The sequence below is a fragment of the Spea bombifrons genome, chromosome 4 (assembly GCF_027358695.1).
Source record: "Spea bombifrons isolate aSpeBom1 chromosome 4, aSpeBom1.2.pri, whole genome shotgun sequence".
Taxonomy (NCBI): domain Eukaryota; kingdom Metazoa; phylum Chordata; class Amphibia; order Anura; family Pelobatidae; genus Spea; species Spea bombifrons.
In genome coordinates this window covers 13,611,940-13,630,675 of record NC_071090.1, presented here as the reverse complement: position 1 = coordinate 13,630,675, position 18,736 = coordinate 13,611,940, and the positions used below count along the sequence as shown (strand labels likewise).

Genomic DNA, 18,736 nt, shown 5'->3' with positions numbered 1-18,736 from the left:
TGTGAGTACTTACATTGAGCACTGTCACATTCAATTGCTCAGCTTTGGCCCAGACTAGCAGTGGGGGAGACCAGGCTGTTTGACAGCCTTGCTTCCCATTTACCCGCAGGGTTGTTCATCATTGTGAAGGGGTAGTTCTGGTACCACTAAAATTCCCCTTTAAAGACTTATTGCAAGCTAGATTTTTTTTTTTGTCCTTTTAAAATCTTTCAATTTTAACTGTCCTTTTCCATGTAGTACTTTTTTTAAAGGAAAGATTTTTATCATAAAAATGTTTTCAAGCTAACACATTTTTTGTTTATTTAGAACACCTCTATTATGGATGATCTGAATGAAGACGAATCTCCAAAAAAGAATACCTTATGGCAGGTAAAATTAAACATGATCATATTGTGTAATATGTCAAACTTTGATAATACGTCACCTTTTCAAATTTAGTTTTATGATTGCAAACTTTGAGCATTATGCCCACCACTGAAATTATTCTGGGTGTCCCTAATTTATAGTCTAAATCAAAAAACGTTTGTGAACCTTGGAAATTGCAGTAAACTTTTTTTGCGGATTGAACACACTTTGGCGGCGCCAAAGTGGAATGGCCTGGGGGAGGCGGTGGCAGCGGTGCCAAAGTGGCATGGCCTGGGGGGGGCGGCGGCAGCAGCGCCAAAGAGGCATGGCCTGGGCGAGGCAGCGGTGCCAAAGTGGCATGGCCTGGGCGAGGCAGCGGCGCCAAAGGGGAATGTCTGGGGGGGCGGCGGCGGAGTGGCATGTCTGGGGTTTCTAGGGCATACTTGGTGGGGGTGCAGTGGAAAATCTGGGGGTGGGGCAGAGTGGCATCTGGGGGCAGGTTGCCAAATACAGGGAAATAAAAACAAGAAATGCATTTTTCTCAATCATACTTCTTATTAAATATGAAAAAAGTTTACACGTGAATTAATATTTACTAGTAAAAAAAAAAGGGTAGTCGAGCAAATATGGTACTTAATTGTTCATATTTTGACTTTTTACAGTTAAAGAAAGGCCTTTGTATTAAATGTTATGTAATGACATATCTCGGTGTATCTTTGGAATTTGGGAAAGTTGTACCTAGGAAATGAGCGGAGCAGTACTTGGTTAAAATTAATGAGATTTGGACAAGTAGGTTTGGTAGTTAGGTGTGGTTTTCTAGGCACATGTAAATAATCGTTGGATGTTTATCTGTTGCAAGTTACCTCATGTATATCAGATTCTCATATATACCCAGTCAAAACATTGTCATTATACAAGGATATCCTTAAAATATGTACAATTTAGGTACAAATGAATCAACATGTGAAATGGCTTGTTTAAAAGTGTATCAGTTTTTTCTTTATTTAACTAACCACCTCTTGAGTTCTAATCTGTAATACTGATTTGGTAATCTGACAAAAGATCTACAGAAGTGCCCAGATATTTGATATGGTGGATGTTGTGTATATACGCAAGTCCTTTTAAATTCCATATAAATTAAAATCAAAGTAATGGTTGTTTTTTTCATAACAGATAAGTAATGGAACGTCTTCAACGATTGTACCAAGGAAACGAGCATCAGAAGGAAATTATGAGAAAGAGAAGGATTTGTGCATAAAATATTTTGACCAGTGGTCAGAATCAGACCAAGTAGAGTTTGTGGAGCACCTTATTTCACGGATGTGTCATTATCAGCATGGCCATATAAACTCTTACTTGAAGCCCATGTTACAGAGGGACTTTATCACAGCATTACCAGGTGAGTGCAATTTGTTACATATTGTGGCAAACAAATATTCAATATCATGCAGTGCAATACCCCTTAATTGCTCTAAAAAAATAAATAAAAAAAAATACAATACCAAAAGTGGCTGTGTGTACGCTAAACAGTGGAACAAATAATGCATTGGCGTTTTGAGGAAGCCTGGTAGATGAAACTTGTGCGCATGCCAAATTTTGATGTGATAAGACCTACGTTTGAAGTCTATCGTTGAACGTAATTGTTTTTCGTGTTGTACAATATTTGCTCCCTTCCTCTAAATATTTCCTCTGGGGTTTTATAGTCTATGCCAATCCTTCTCAACATACCATGTTTTTGAGGGTTCTGCTGGATTCACGAATTGAAAAGGCCTTCCTTCCATCATTTTTTTTTTTCTCCCTCTGTCACAGCAACTCTTCTCTTTAGTAGTAAGAAGGTGACGTCCGTTAGATATTTTAACATTTGGAAGAAGTTTTATTCTTGCTGTTCTCGTTCTTAACCTTTAATCAAAGCCTTCTTGGAGGAAAATCTAGATCAAGGCTTATAGCCGGCTACTACTGAAGTCCAAATCTCTGCTCTTAGAGCCATTATGGACCTTGATCTCGGTTCACTTCAGATGTTTAGATATTTTTTTTAAGGCTCTCTTAACCCCTTCAGGACCGGGATTTTGATACTAACGTGTCGCTAAAGGACCGGAGCCGTTTTTGTGTTTTTGCCATGTCTTTCTTCAACTGTAATTTCTCTCTTATCAATTGGTGCACCCACACAAATCATATATTGTTTTTTTTAGGACAAGTAGGGCTTTCATTTGAAACCATATTAAGCTGGGTAGTACATTGTTTTGTTTGAAATAAACTGGAAAAAGTGGTGAAAAAATGAAAAAAACGCATTTTTTTACAGTTTTGTATACATACAAATTGTACACACATTGAACCAATGGGAAAAAATTATCCCAGATATATTCATTAAGTTGTCCTGATTTGGAAACCACCCAACATGGCCAGGATTTTCATCTATTTTGACCAGTATAGGGCAAATATTGCTAGGCATGCATCGTGTTTTTGAAATGTAATTTTTTGCAAATTTGGCATGGTAGTCTAATAACTGCAATAGTTGTCACAGATACTGATTATCCCCCCAAAATTATATGTTTATGAAAAGTAGATAAGTCAAGGTGTAAAACTAGGGTCATTTTGACACTTTTCAAACAGGGATTTTATCGCCAGTTTCTGCCAAATTGTGAGGTATTTTTATATTTTTTTGTTTTTTTTTTGCATATGTTGCAATGTTGCTTTAGATTTTATATTATATTTTGTATAGAATATGTGCAACTGCAGAAAAAAACACCAAATTGTGTTCACCAACATCCCCCGGTTCCAACAAGGCCTCACATGCATGGTTCATGCATTTTTTGAGGAAGCTATGAGGGCAAAACTGGAACATGCGCATTTTCGTTTTCATATTTGGAATTTTCAGAAATTGGTTTCCTGGGCCCATATCCCATTTGGGAGATTTTGGAAGCCCCCCACTGTAAATTACCCCATAAAAGTATATATTTATGAACAGTAGACAAGTCAATGTGTTCAACTAGGGTAGTTTTGACAGTTTTCAGCTAGCCATTTCTTCACTGATGTCTGCCAAACTTCACAGGGAAATTATTTTACTGCTTTTTTAACGCATACATTTCAATGTTGCACTGAATTTCTTCCACACCATAAGTGCAACAGTGGAAGAAAACACCACATTTTGTTCACCAAGATCCCCTGATTCCAACAAGGCCTCACATGCATGGTTCATGCATTTTTTGAGGAAGCTATGAGGGCAAAACTGGAACATGTGCATTTACATTTTTTTAAATATTTTTTATCAGATTGCTTGTAAGTGACAGGTTTAGGCCGCTGACATCAATCAGGGAGACCGATCAATAATCAGCGACTTAAAATGTCACCGACAAGTGATCAGGTAATAATTATGATTATTTCATTTATTAATAATTTGTGTTTTTTCATAATTACCCTAGATGACCCCTCTCTCTTTGTAGAGCAGGGTCATCCGTGGGCTGCCATAATGATCCGATCACTCCTATTGGCCAGGAGCGATCTGATCAGCCCAGCCCAGCATTTGACCTGGAAGCACCCTGGACTTTCAGGTCAGTGCTGTTATTTTTTTTTTATTATTATTATTTTATTTTTTTTAAATTTATTTTTTAATTTTTTTTTATTATTATTATTATTATTATTTTTTACATTTTTTTTTAACTCTTTCAATGCTGGTGCTCCATTGAAGCACAGCATTGACTGATATTTAGTCCCCACAAGCTTGTGGGGACTAATATTAACCCCTGCAATGCTGCGATGGGGGTCATACACAATCGCAGCATTGAAGGGGTTAATTGAGGAAGAGGGGGGTTAGGGGTTAACTGAGGAAGGGTGGGGGGGGGTCTGGTCTCCACACTCATGTGGAGACCAAAGAACCCTGTCTCCCTGTCCCTGAAGCTGCCTCTGGCAGCTGGGACACAATCTCCAATAGACTGGAGATTGTAGGGGAGGAATCTCTCTGATCAGTCCTACAGGACTGATCAGAGGACTTCTGGGGGGTCGTTTTTGCTGTTGCTGGTCTGCCTGGGCTTCCAGGCAGACCACCAGCAGCAGAGCCCCCTACAAAACGGGAATTAACCCCTTCAATGCCGCGATCGCGGCATTCAATGCCGCGATCGCGGTATTGAAGGGGTTAACGCTGCACTGACGCTCTCATGGAGCGATCAGGCAGCAGGGGGGTGTTGGATCAGGTCCCCACACTTGTGTGGGGACCCATTCAACACCCCCCCCTTCCCTGAAGCTGCCTGTGGCAGCTGAAACCGCGATTGCAGATCTTTCTGCAATCGCTGTTTCTGCCTACAAAATCACTCCGTGGGAGTGATCGTAGGCTTGGGGGCGGGCTTAGACAGGCTGTGCTGTCTGCCCAGGAGTCCTGGGCAGACAGCAGCAGCAGCGCCCCCGCGATCACCGCGATTGTGGTGATATGGGGGCGTTTTTTGGAGGAGACGTACCTGGTACGTCCCGGTCTACCGGTGACTGTTAACCAGGAAGTACCAGGTACGTCCCGGTACGGAAGGGGTTAAGAATGAAGCCTCATCCGATCATCAAAACGATACCCTGAGATCTCAATCTGGTCCTGAGAAGCCTTACTAGATATCAGTTTGAGCCATTAGTGTTCTTCTCTTCACCTTCTGTCTTCCTGGTTGCTATAACACCTTCTAGATGGATTAGTGAGCTGCAGGCCTTTTTTTAGTTCTTGCAGATAAAATGGTATGGTCTTTGCCTCCTGAATCTGCTCCTAAAGATTACAGGAAGACTTGAGTGCTGTAGCTTCTGAAAGAGATGCTTCCAGAAATGCTTCTGCATTTTTTGCTGTTGGTTTTCTATGTAATGGAGTAATTAAGAATCTAAGTGTGACAGCCAGGTCTTCTGATTTAAACTTGCTGGTGCTTAGGGCCTTGTGGCTAAGGAACGGATATGCAAATGAAGCCTATAAAAGAAGATTGTCCCATGCCCTTCTTGGGCAAATAATGCTTTAAACCAGAACTGGAATGCTTGCTGGAAAGAAGTTTGTTTTCAAAAAAGAAAATCTCCTTCTGTGGCTTCCGAGGATAAGAGGGTAGCATTGTTCATGGTCTTCAAGACGGATGTCCTACACTTCCAGGGGACGTGAGGCTTGTGGAAGGAAAGGAGAAGTGGTGACAGGACCACGTTTTGTAAGTTCTGATGCTAGGCTCATTCCAGAAGGGGGGGGGGGGTTACCAGAGACTCTACTTGGAGGCCTGGCAAAAGGTTATGTCAGATGGCTGGTTTTGTGAATTATCAGTTATGGCTACCGTATGGTGCATACATTTCTGGACAAGAAGGTGATTATTCCAGTGCCATCCTGAGGTCAAGGCAGGGTGTTTTTTACCGGGTCTTTGTCGTTCCAAAGAACTTGGGGAAACCAAGGCTCAGCGTAGACTTCTGAATCACTACACTTCTTACATCTGCTTTAAGTGAAATCCACCCTGCTCATGCCGTTTCCAGGAGTCTACATGGCTCCGTTAGACCCTTTGGATGCCAACCTACGTATCCCTACGACAAGCAGAAATGGCCACTCTGGTGATGAAATACCTCAATGCCAGGTAACTTCTATCTGGTCTTGTATCGGCTCCCCGTGGCTTCACCCAGATTCTTGTTGTAGTAGTTGCCTACGTGATTTGGCTCAGTATTTCAGTAGTGCCATATCTAGATGACTGGTTGATGATGGTGTCCTCAGCCAGCCTTCTCAGAAATCATGTATTTCCCTGGTGGTAAATACATTAGAAAGCCTAGTTTGGATAATCAACTTCCAGAAGTCGGAGACAGGAGTTTCTGGTCATTGGATTTTGTATTTTCAGAGGAAAATTCTCACTACTGGGATGATAAAGGGCAACGAGAGTGTGCTTTCAGCAGATCATGAGGACTCTAGGGAAATTATATCCTCAAGGCACGCAGTTCCATGGTCCCATGGCCGACCTTTCCACCAGTTCCTACTGTCAACGTGGGACAGAAACGCCTCTTCCCTAGACAAGCATTACCTTTTCCCTCTCATGGACCACACCATTAGGACAGATGCTAGCTTTTTGGGATGGGGAGCTCACATAGGGGAACAAGTGACCCAAGGGAGTTGGAGGACATGCCTGCTCTTCCTTGGATCAGTTGGCTGTATAGAGAGCCCTACGGTTCTGGTGAATGTAGATCAGAGGAAATAGTCAGAATTTGCTCAGACAACCGTAGCATATGTCTTTGAATAGGAGACTTAAAATATATCCATGGGTAATTTTTTTTTCTTATTTTCTTGAGGCTGTCCACTGCATCCATCCTAGAAAGACCAAGTTTTCCATGAGAGCTAATCCTGGTCCTTAAAGGTTTAACAGGCCCCCTTTCAAACATTTTCAGAAGATCTCCCAAATTTCTGACTCTGACAACAGAACTGCAAGCTTTATCTGTTAGGGAGGATCTCAGAAGACTCTTTTCTTTTCCTCTGGAATCTCTGCCCAAATTAGATTTTCCTAGTCCCGGGCTACTATTGCTCGATGGATTGTTCAGGCGACCTCTGAAGCCCATAAAGCAATGGGACTTGCGTCTCCTCAACGTCTTAAAGCACACTCAACGAGGTCAGTGGAAACCTCTTGAGCAGAACAAACATGTGCTTCTCCAAATAGGCTTTGGAAAAATGGGCACACGTTTGCTAAATATTACAGGATAGATGTTCTCTCTTCTGCTTTGTCATGACGTCTCCTTTGTCCTTTTCCTTGCTTATCTCCTGGCATCAGCTATTTCCACCCCAATAAAATTTTTGTTTGTGTATCATTCTTGGAATGTCTTTTTAATAACGCACGAGGAAGTAGAGGGGAGGAATAATTTTATACGTTTGTGTTTTTTCCTGCCCTGCGCAAGTTAGGAGGGAGAGTCTATCTGAGTAAGTGCTGCCAGGAAATGAGCAAGGTAAAGGAATTCAAGCTTTGGTTCATTCAACATTCAAATTTATCACAAGTGATGTTCAGTGGGGTAAAGGCAAGGGCTCTATGCCGGCCTCTTGAGTTCATCTACACCAAACTTGTCAAAGCATGTCTTTTTGCTTTATGCACAGAGGCAAATTAATGCTGGAACAGGAAAGGCTCTGAGTATGCGTGGTCTACAATTTCACGTTACTGAGGAGATCTAACAGGGCAAACATTTCACAAACTGATTTGTGACAAAGGTAGCATCCAATTACAGTATCGTGAGTTAAGTCACTGAGCTCTTCAGTACGGACCTATTCTACTATGAAGATGGAATGCCTGTGTTTGATTTAATAGTTTGGCAGTGGGTGTAGCTTAAACCCCTACACTCTACTTAGAAGTGATATCCTAGTTATAGTTTTGGTCATATAGTGTCTTGTATTTGAACCTATTTTGGTAATTAAAGGTTACATGTGAAGAAATATTTTAGTTTCCAATCTAGTGGTTTTAAACATTTGATATACTGCATGTGGAGCCTTGACAGCAGTCAGGCTTCAAACGTGCCAAACAAAATTCATTTTTGAGTAGGGGCATTTTAACACTATTTATGCAGTTATTTTACTGCTAATCTCTGCCACACCCAACAGAAACTAATTGCTGTATTGCAGGTAATTTATTAAGCAAAATGTGCAAATACAGGAAAAAATACTATAAATGTTAATGTTGTGACTTATTTCTTTTGTAGAGCAAGGCTTAGAGCACATAGCAGAAAATATTCTCTCTTATTTGGATGCACGATCTCTGTGTGCAGCAGAGCTTGTGTGCAAGGAATGGCAGAGAGTAATTTCAGAAGGCATGCTGTGGAAAAAGCTGATTGAGAGAATGGTGCGCACTGACCCCTTGTGGAAAGGCCTATCAGAGAGAAGAGGCTGGTAAGTGACTGTATTAGCAGTGACCTTAAAGTATATTTTATGCAGTTTTTTTTTTTTTTTTTACTTTTTTTTTTTTTTTTTTTACTTTTTAGGGATCAGTACCTCTTCAAAAACAGACCCACTGATGGTCCGCCAAATTCCTTTTACCGGTCATTGTATCCCAAGATTATTGAAGATATAGAGGTATTTCATATATTTGTCTTGTGATATGAAGCCTGATAAACCATTTAACTGATAAGTTTGAATCAAAGTTAAAGTGTGTAGAGAGAACAATCAGTGTTATTTAAATTATACATTTATGTACCTTTGCACAGGTCTCATGTCTATAATGGTTTGTTGCATTACAGTGTTTAGTAGCTTTCTCCATTAAAATTCCTATTATACTTAAACCTGGTTTTAAGCCCACGCTCCTGCTATACTTAAATACAAACATTTTCACTAACATCTGCTTTTGTAAGAAAAACTTAGTCCTTCCTTTTATAGAAATGTATGTGTGGAAATGTCTTTGGAAAGTGGACTTAACACCACAGCAACTGCTGAAACCGGTAATTGTGCCGTTCCTTTAGTAACCTTATTTTAAACTTTTTACCAGAGTCATTTTTAATACATACCCGACCATTGTTTAATGTCATACCTGTAATTTAGCCCTTGTGTTGAAAAATTAACCCTTTTACACAGTGAATATCATTGAGTTTAATACTGTAATGAAATTTTTGGGTAAATGTAGTATGAATTTAAAATAAAGTTAGGAGTTGCAGCTGTATTTAGATACCGTGCTTTTCACAATCCTAATAGCAGATATTGATCTAATGTGCTGACTAGACAGTAGGATTTTCCAGGAAAACCATTTTCCTTTTATCATCTGGTTTCATTTCTGGGGGGGGGGGTGGTGGTTTGTTCTCCAAAGTGTTTTTTTTTTTCTTCCCACCTGAAGATTCTTATGGGTGTCCTGGTTTCCTCCATGTGCACAGGCTGCTGTTTCTTTAGTCTTTACAGCGCTCTAATATCACCTCTCCCAGCCAGACCACTGACCAAACGAGGTAGTGACGTACTCAGGTTTCAGACCCTTTGGAGAAGCTGTGTGTTGCTGCAGCTTGCATATTTTATACAGGGCAACAAATGACTTAGTATAGTATGCTTATGTCTTCCATTGTATCTGAAGGAGAGACCTCTTGAGATCCCAATTTTTCTTGAGCTTATACAGCATACTTTTTATTTGGGAGAAAAGGATAAAGAATCACTTTCAAGTTCCGAAGACCTTTTCACAGAATTTCTCCCGACGTACATAGAAAATAAGAGGATGCTGTACCTTTATTTAAAATTCAGATAAGGCTCCTTTTTTGGTATGTCAAATGCAAATCTTTAGAAATATAGAATTTGACAGCAGATGATGAGAGCCAGTTGGCCCATCTTGTCTGCCTACTCAGACCTTAATCAGTCCTTTGTCTCATCTTAGATTCAAGGATACTCGTATTTGAACTTGCTGTAAAGGGACATTCTTTTTAAAGGAGAGATATTCAGATAATATTATACTTTATTTTAGACAATAGAAGCAAACTGGAGATGTGGAAGACATAATTTACAAAGAATTCAGTGTCGTTCTGAAAATAGCAAGGGCGTGTACTGTTTACAGTATGATGACGAGAAGATAATAAGCGGCTTGAGGGACAACTCTATCAAAGTAAGAAACTGAAAAAACTTACGTTAAAGCATTTTGTGTAAGTGTGTAATATGTGATTACCCACACCTTTTATATAATGTGATGCATTTTAGGTGTGTTGGTATTAAGCAAGCAGATATTCTTCATATTATTTACTGAAGTATATTTTACTGTTAAACTTAGATTCTGCAAATTAGGGATGCACCGATTTGCTGTTGGCCGAAAAGGGCATAATCGGCAAAATGCCGGGGGGAAAAAAACAGCCGAAAATAATCGTCCGCAGGGGCCAGGCTGCTTACTTGTGCGTTGGTCGCACACTGTGAGAGCAGCATCTCTAGTACCGGCCAGGAGAACAGGAACCCAGTGGAGTCGCGTGATTGCATGTCACGTGACCATGCTCCGTTCCTTCTTCCCCTGGGGGCGGGACAAGAGAAGTTGCAGAGGGAAGAAGCTGGGTCCCTGCAGAAGTAGTGAGAGGTTTGCAGTTCAGGTAAGGGGGTGGGGGAGGGTATATGAGCAAGTATGTGTGATTAAGGATATGAATGAATGTTAATGAATGAGTGTGTGATAGCATGGATGTGTAAGTGTGTGGGGGATAGCATGGCATAGGGAGCCTGTAATGACACTCCTATAATGCTCAGGTGCTGGCTGGCTGGGCATGATAGGGTGTGATTGCTGTTAGGAGATATATATATCTATAATATTTACTCACAGAGTCCATTGCACACCATTCCGAATATTCCAAGCCCGGTGCTAGTAACCAGCAGTTTTCATACAAAACATTTTCAAAAGATGGTCAGCACACACTGACTTTCAATAAAATGAAATTGTCAATTTAAAGACCTGGAGTGCTGACCATCTTTTGAAAATGTTATATATATATATATATATATAATTTCCAAATTTTTTTTCTTTGTCTAATTGTTTTTCTGATTTAGCAATAAGTGTGATTGCTGTTAATCATATATATAATTTATTTTTTTTTGTCCAATTTTGGTGTTACTTTTAATAACAGTGTGGTTAACACACCAAAATTGGACAGAAAAACTAAATATATCAGTTTTGGCCAAGTCAATCCTGAATGTTTGGCTTCGGTCCAGAATTTTAATTTCAGTGCATCCCTACTGCAAATTTTTACTGTGGTTTTGTGTTTTTCCTTCATTCTGTTGTGTAATTTTAAATGCCTTTTTTATTTCTTAACATAGATATGGGACAAAACAAGCTTGGAGTGCCTGAAAATTCTCACAGGACATACTGGCTCAGTCCTATGTTTACAGTATGATGAAAGAGTAATAGTTACTGGGTCTTCAGACTCCACTGTAAGGTAGTTGCTTTATGACTCTTATTGAGCAATTTCAGAAATATGCAACCAAATTAGTCATTAAATGACCATAAAAATGTTTGAATACTAAAATTACACAGAACACGATTGACTCATTTAAAAAGTATGAGCGTGATACAAAATAAATCTCACTTTCACACAACCTGATTTGAAGTTCTTAGAAATGTCATTAAAACAGAGTGCACATTAAGTTTTCGTTATTTTGAAATATTTTCAATATTATTGAAATAACATTTAACTTTCTATTCTCAATGCACACTGATGCTGTCATTTCACAAATTAGTAAATTGTTAGGTAATTAAAATTGTGTGAAAAAGAGTACACCCTTTTCTATGGTTTGCATTTAAAGACATAATAATCTGTTCCTTAGCAGGTGTTAAAATGTGGTAAATGCAATCTCAAATGAACGGCGCATGACATATTTCACTGTGTCACGATCAATTCAACAAAATTAAGCCAAAATGGAGAACCTGTGTGTGAACAACGAAGTACACCCCACAGGAATTAAGATGCTAAGTAGCAGACAGGTGCTGCTAATCAAATGCCCTTGATTAATTGATCATCAGCAAGTGTGACCCCATATATAAAAGCCAAATCTTTAGCAGTTTGCTGGTCCAAGGAGGACAGGAGCAATGATCCTAGAGAAGCAATTGTTGCTACCCAGGATTTCTGTGAAGGGTTATAAGGCCATTTCCTTACAGTGAAGAAATGATTGTTCAAAAGTGGAAAACATTCAAGACAGTTGTAACTTCACTCTGTGCAATGCTTAGAAAAATTGCAAAACATCCAAGAGTTGCATCTCAGACTCTACAGGCCTCAGGTAGCATGTTAAATATTAAAGTTAGTGATGGTACAATTAGAAAAATCCTGAACAAGTATGGTTTCTTTGTAAGGGTTGCCAGGAGAAAGCCTCTTCTCTTAAAGAAGAACATGACAGCACAGCTTAGGTTTGCAAAGTTACATCTGAAAAAAAACCTCAAGACTTTTGCAGCAATGTCCTTTGGACAGACAAGACCAGAGTAGAGGTGTTTGTGCAGATATGCTGTGTTTGGTTTGCCAAACGCCTCATACGAACTGTCAAGCACGGTGGTGGAGGGGTGATGATTTGGGCTTGTTTTGCAGCCACAGGACATGGGAAACGACCATGAACTGCTTTGTATACCAAAATATTCTAGAGACAAACGTGAGGCCATCTGTCCGACCGATAAAGCTTGGGTCATGCAACAGGACAATGATCCCAAGCACACCAGCAAATCTACCGCAGAATGGCTAAAAAAGGAAAAGAATCGGTGTTGCAATGGCCCTGTCAAAGCCTATACCTTAACCTGACAAATACTGCTGTGGGACTTTAAGAGAACTGTGCATACACAAATGCCTGCAAACCTCAGAGTGGTCCAAAATTCCTCCACAAATATGTGAGTCTGATAAAGCTATACAGAAAAGATTAACTGAAGTTAATGAGGTCATAAGGTGTACTTAGTTTTTCACACATGGCTTCTCCATTTCAGCTTTATTTTTGTTGATCATGACATTGGTGTAATATGTCATGTGTTGTTCATCTGAGGTTGTATTTACCAAACATTTAGATCATGTGTATATATAATATAAAATATATCTCACGAGCATGGTCCTATTCTCCTTTTTCACCAGTTTATTTTAAATTATTCCACTGATAGTAACAATGCTATAGAATCTGCTGGTGCTTAATAAGTTAATGTAATACATACATACATACATACATACATACATACATACATACATACATCACTCGCTTATACAGTGTGTATACAGCTCCTTGTCTCCTAGAGTTTGCATGCTTAGTACCACTTTTGTAGTGGATCTTAGCAGGATTTGATATTTGCTAGACTTTTAATTTGGTATCCGTGCCGCTTCAGTTTCAGTGAAAAGCATCACTATCCAACATGGTATTCTAAACTTTTTCTGTACAACGTTTGTCAACAGACTTTATATAATACACCTGTATGTTTGTTTATAGAGTTTGGGATGTGAACACTGGTGAAGTTTTAAACACTCTAATTCATCACAATGAAGCAGTGCTTCATCTTCGTTTCTGCAACGGTTTGATGGTAACATGTTCTAAGGATCGTTCAATTGCTGTTTGGGATATGGCTTCTCCTACCGACATCACGCTTCGTCGTGTCCTAGTTGGACATCGGGCAGCGGTTAATGTAGTTGACTTCGATGACAAGTATATTGTTTCGGCATCTGGGGATCGGACGATCAAAGTGAGTGTAGTCTATATCAAACATCAATTGTATAGTTTTTCTACTTAATCTCCCTCTCAAGACAGCGATGTGTACCACTATTTTTGTTTAAAGAGCCGTATGACTCAAGAGAAATAAAATATAGTTCATGGCTATGGAGAAATAATGCTCATTTCTTAGTGGGTGGGATGGAATGATGAAAACATTCATGCTTTGGTTTGCAAAAAGCAGTAAGACGAGATGTGGTAAAATATCTTTATGGTTTGTGCACCGCAAAACCTAAACATCTGTCCAGTAAAGTATTTATGTAATGCTTATATATTTCAGGTTTGGAGCACTAGTACTTGTGAATTTGTGCGCACTCTAAATGGACATAAACGTGGTATTGCTTGCCTCCAGTATCGGGATCGGTTAGTTGTGAGTGGCTCTTCGGATAATACCATACGGTACGCTAATGTATAAAGATTTGTTTTTTTATCCTATAGCTGCTTCTTCAGTAGACTTCATGAGTACTTGATTATTTTTTGCAAGCCTGACTCCCTCATTGCATGGCAGTAAATGTGTTTACTGTTCTTTACAGTAATATTGCATAGGGTGTGTGTTTTTTTTCCCTTTTTTCTGTTTTAAAATCGGCTGAAATAGACTGAGTTTAAGAAACTGTTTTCAGCAGTTAATTGATTATAGTGGTTAAAATATTTGTATATAAGGTACCTTTTTCTCACTGCATTCTGGTTTATTCTTCTGGCTTGTTAAAGTATTTGCTCAATTATAAGACGATCCCTAAAAATGTAAAGAAAAAAGAGCCTGACTATAAGGCTGCTCTATAGGAATAAAGTTTTACAAGTAAATATTATCACTCTGCCCCCCCAAGGTATGCCTTATACCCCCGATTTGCCACTCTGCCTCCCTGATGTGCCTTATGCCCCCCTATCCCCCCTGACTTACCAATGTATCTCCAGACTCGCTCCCCATTTTCAGACACACCTGTGCTGTACAATAAAATAAAATCATTCTTTCTGATTTTTTTTTATTTTATTTTTTATTTCAGGCTATGGGATATAGAATGTGGTGCCTGTTTACGTGTACTAGAAGGACATGAGGAACTTGTCCGTTGTATAAGATTTGATAACAAAAGAATTGTAAGCGGCGCATATGATGGGTATGTATTCTGTAACTAAAATATATATATCTGCAAAATAACACACTCAGGGGTGTTGTAATCACGTTTGTATCCCTTGCTATCCAGTTCAAGGCCAGATGGGGCCCACAAATCTCTCAGTGATTCACTTTCTAAAGCAGACATAGACTTTCCCTTGTTAACTGGTGCATGGTATTTGGGTGGAATTTGTGTTTTTATACCAAATACAATCAAGTATCTGTGGTCTGTTATCCTTTTATTGAATTCTTTTTTCAAATACTTCTAAGCCATCTAAACCTCAGTGAGCTGAAGCAACATTGCAAAGAAGGGTGGGCCAAAATTTATTCCATAATGATGTTAGAGACTCATACAGAAAAGATTACTTGAAGTTATTGCTGCTATAGGTGGTTATACAAGCTATTGAATCATAAGGCGTACTTAGGTTTTCACACATAGCTTCTTCATTTTGACTTTATATTTGTTGAATCATGACACGGTGGAATATGTCATGTGTCAATGTTTTTTTTTTTTTTCTGTCCATTTTTTTTATTCTGCTCTTTAAATCGTTTTTCCAGGTTTATTTAGCCCTGAATGTTTTAGCAGTAGGAATGTCGGTGCATTTCAGTGACTGTTTAGAAGGGATAAAAGTATTTTCCTGCTCAGCTTTAATTTGTCACACAGTCAGATTATGACTTTAAATTACCATCCACCAGCACAGATGGACCCTAAAAATGAGTAGATCATAATTCGATATATAACTAATGTTTTAGGAAAATCAAGGTGTGGGATCTACAGGCTGCGTTGGATCCCCGAGCTCCTGCAAGCACCCTGTGTTTGCGTACCCTGGTGGTATGTACACATTTTATATAATGTACCATTTTCCAAAAATGTTTGTTTGGACTGATGTGTATTAACCCTTTTGTGACAAAGGCTGATTTTATTTTGTGTACCCTTTGTGACAATGGCCGTTAACATTTCTGCGCTGCTCATGTTTAGCTGTAATTTTCTTCTTTCCCGTTTACTGAACCCACAAGTTATATATTGTTTTTTTTTTGAGGACAAGAAGAGCTTTCTTTAGATGACATTGTTCTGATTGTGTCATATTTACTATTAAAAAAGGATAAAATATGGTGAAAGATTTTTATTTTTTTTGCTTCTTTCTGCACCTTATGGGGCAATAAGTACCAGTAGCGTCTTGCTATTATGTGCCATTTCGGGTATCTTTGAAGCCGGTAAATGCAATTTACCCCATCAAATCATATATTTTTTTAAACTAGACACCCCAGGGTATTTTAAATACTGGTATCTTAACTCTTTCCATGCACTAATTCTACCACCAGTCTTTGTCAAACTTTGTGGTAGTCATTGTTTGCATTTTTTTTCACACACATTTTACTTCAGGTATGAATTCACAGGTTCTGGTATATGTCACTATCCTAAAATGTGTTCAGCAACATCTCCTGAGTACAGTGATACCTCACATGAATGGGCTTGGCTGGCTGGGGGCCAAATGGCCACATTTGGGGCATGCACATTTTTGAATGTTGAACTTTGGCATTTGGTGATCCACTGCCCATGCCCTATTTGGTACATCTTTGAGCTTGGCCATTTCAGTGTGCCCAATAAAACCATATATTTTTGGCTAGACACCCCAGGGTATTTCAAATGCTGGTATTTTAACTTTGCATTTACTAATTCTACCACCAGCATTTTTTCCAAAGTTTGCAGTAGTATTTTTCCCCAAACACCTACTTTATGTATAAGCTTACAGCTCCTGGTAAATATTGCTGTCACAACACCCCAATATGTGTTCACATCTCCTGAGTACAGTGATACCGCACATGAATGGGTTTGTCAGGTTTTTGGGGAACTAAAAGGCCACATTTGGGACGTGTGCATTTTTCTAAATTTTTTTTTACTAATCACACTGATTAGAAAGCTGGGCTCTATTGACTTGCAAGTGGAGCCAGAGTTCTCTAGAGGGTTGAGAACTCCAACTTTGTGTTTTTTTTTTTTGTTTTTTTTTTACTTTACAGGGCGGCCGCCATTATGCAATTGGCGAAATCATTTGCAGTGGCGCTTGTGACCGCCTCCTAAACACTTTTAAAACGGGTGACGCCCCGGGGAGTGGTCAGACACATGCCGATCGTGGTGTTGCTGAATGCTTCGACGTCGAGGCATTACAGCAACACTGGGTGCAGAAAGTGAACGTAGAATGCTTTCTGCACCCGTTTTAAAGTCATGACGGTCCTAGCACGTCAATTGTCGCTAACCCTGCGTTTTGGGTGACGTGCCTGGACAGTCAATTGTCATTAAGGGGTTAAGTGAAAAAATGTGTTCGAGCGAGTGCGCATAGGTGTAAGAGATAGGAAAATTGGTAAATTCGGTGGCCAAAATCTAAAGCGTTGTTTTTAACTGTTTACAGGAGCACTCAGGACGTGTGTTTCGCCTTCAGTTTGATGAATTTCAGATTATTAGCAGCTCCCATGATGATACTATTCTCATTTGGGATTTCCTAAATGTTCCACCTAGTGCACCAAATGAAACTCGTTCTCCATCTAGGACATATACTTATATCTCCAGATAGCATTATGCACTTTTCTGTCCTTAAGGTAAGTAAAGTAACTAGTTGAAAAAAACAATTTGTCAGCGATTATCAGAGCTGAAACAAAGTGAGTAACTCTCACTAGGTATCCCAGAGGATTCTATTTGTAATACGCCATCTTGGTTAACATAAAGAGCGGGGTTAAAGGCGAGCTGGTGGTATGCTCCTTAACCTAAAATGTAGCTTGCTAGCATTTGTTTGTAATGATGAAGCAACTATTTCAATGCAGATCTACCTTAAATATAACAGTCAGAATTAAGATACCCGAATAAGCAAGGCTGACTATGTTCCACTTTTTTTTTTTATCGTTTAATGTCAACATGATTCTTTCTACTTTCAGGACCTGGCTATCTTGAACTACTGGATATGTGGCTATCGCAAAAAATGCTAACTATTGGAAATGGTTTTCAATACCATGTAGATGCAAAGCAGAAAGTGTATTCTATATTGTTACATTTCCATATGTTTTTATCTTTTTTCTTGGCGTATTGGAATTTCAAATAATTTCTGGAATTTGAAATGACATATTCTGTATAGTCACAGCATTGAAACATCCAAAGCTAAAAAATGTAAATTGTGCATAAGAACAATGCTTTTTGGAAGAAAAGAGTTGAAAAGAAGATGTGACCTCATGTGTGTACTGTTTTGCACTTTTTGACTACGAGGAAAAACAGTTTCCAGTAATATTTGGGTGCCAAACACATATCCCAATTATGCCATGTGTTTTGATTAACAACTTTACCTGTCGGACAAAAACAAAACAAAACAGTGAATGCATTTTTTTTTTATTATTGGTTGGCTGTTAAGCATGTATATGTAAAGAAACTAAATGTATTTGCTCAGTGCTCGTATGGAATCCATTAACTCTTGTACACAGACATATGTTAAATTCAGCGTGTAGTAATATTTAGTACAAAAATGTCTTTTCATAATGCTGTGGTGTCATTGATCAGTGTGATAAATTAAACAATACATGTATAATAATTATGATGCACAAAATGCCCTTGTGTCTCAAGGTCAATCAGTACTAGTAGTATCTCATTGCCAAAACATAAAGGGTTACAATTGTAAAAAGTCTCCTTTTTGAAAATGGGAATTCACAGTATTCAACATAATTTAAAATAAAATCTTTTTAAACTTTCATTCCCAACATTTTATTGTAATGTTTAATTTATGTCTTCCTGAGTTGTGCCAAAGTATTCATGGTAGAATGATTTTGTTTACCTGTTCATGTATGGTTTTTTTTTTCTTTTTTTATTTATATAAAATGTTTTGGTTGAGGTACCTCTGGATTGAGATGCTTTGTATTTTCGTCTTAACATTTGCTTAAATAGTACGTTTATAAATAACACTTGATTCTACAGCGTCTTAAAATGATTTTTTTAGTAAATATTTATAATTGAAATGCTAATGTTATAATGCATTTGGTTATCACAAATATTATACAGGACTTTTTCCTTCAATTGAACTGATGCAAAAAATGCATTAAGAGGTCATTTAAGTTGTGTTAAGCATTATTAGGACAGCAAAACTTAAGGTTTTTTTTATTCCTCACCCATTTCTAGCTTCCCGAAATGGAAGTTA

The 18,736-nt window shown here is 38.7% G+C and overlaps 1 protein-coding gene across 2 annotated transcripts in view; it reads left to right on the top strand.

Moving 5' to 3' along the window:
* The window catches only part of FBXW11 (F-box and WD repeat domain containing 11), a 42,920-nt gene extending 24,407 nt beyond the window's left edge, over positions 1–18,513 (top strand). For both annotated transcript variants that reach the window (XM_053465378.1, XM_053465377.1), the window contains 12 exons: positions 307–369; positions 1,519–1,744; positions 7,996–8,182; positions 8,275–8,365; positions 9,726–9,863; positions 11,048–11,166; positions 13,181–13,430; positions 13,737–13,855; positions 14,458–14,568; positions 15,318–15,396; positions 16,973–17,159; positions 17,493–18,513. In XM_053465378.1, the coding sequence (XP_053321353.1) occupies positions 307–369; positions 1,519–1,744; positions 7,996–8,182; positions 8,275–8,365; positions 9,726–9,863; positions 11,048–11,166; positions 13,181–13,430; positions 13,737–13,855; positions 14,458–14,568; positions 15,318–15,396; positions 16,973–17,134 (1,545 nt within the window). In that variant the 3' untranslated portion in view covers positions 17,135–17,159; positions 17,493–18,513. The remainder of the gene's footprint in view (positions 1–306; positions 370–1,518; positions 1,745–7,995; positions 8,183–8,274; positions 8,366–9,725; positions 9,864–11,047; positions 11,167–13,180; positions 13,431–13,736; positions 13,856–14,457; positions 14,569–15,317; positions 15,397–16,972; positions 17,160–17,492) is intronic.
* Positions 18,514–18,736: the final 223 nt, after the last annotated feature.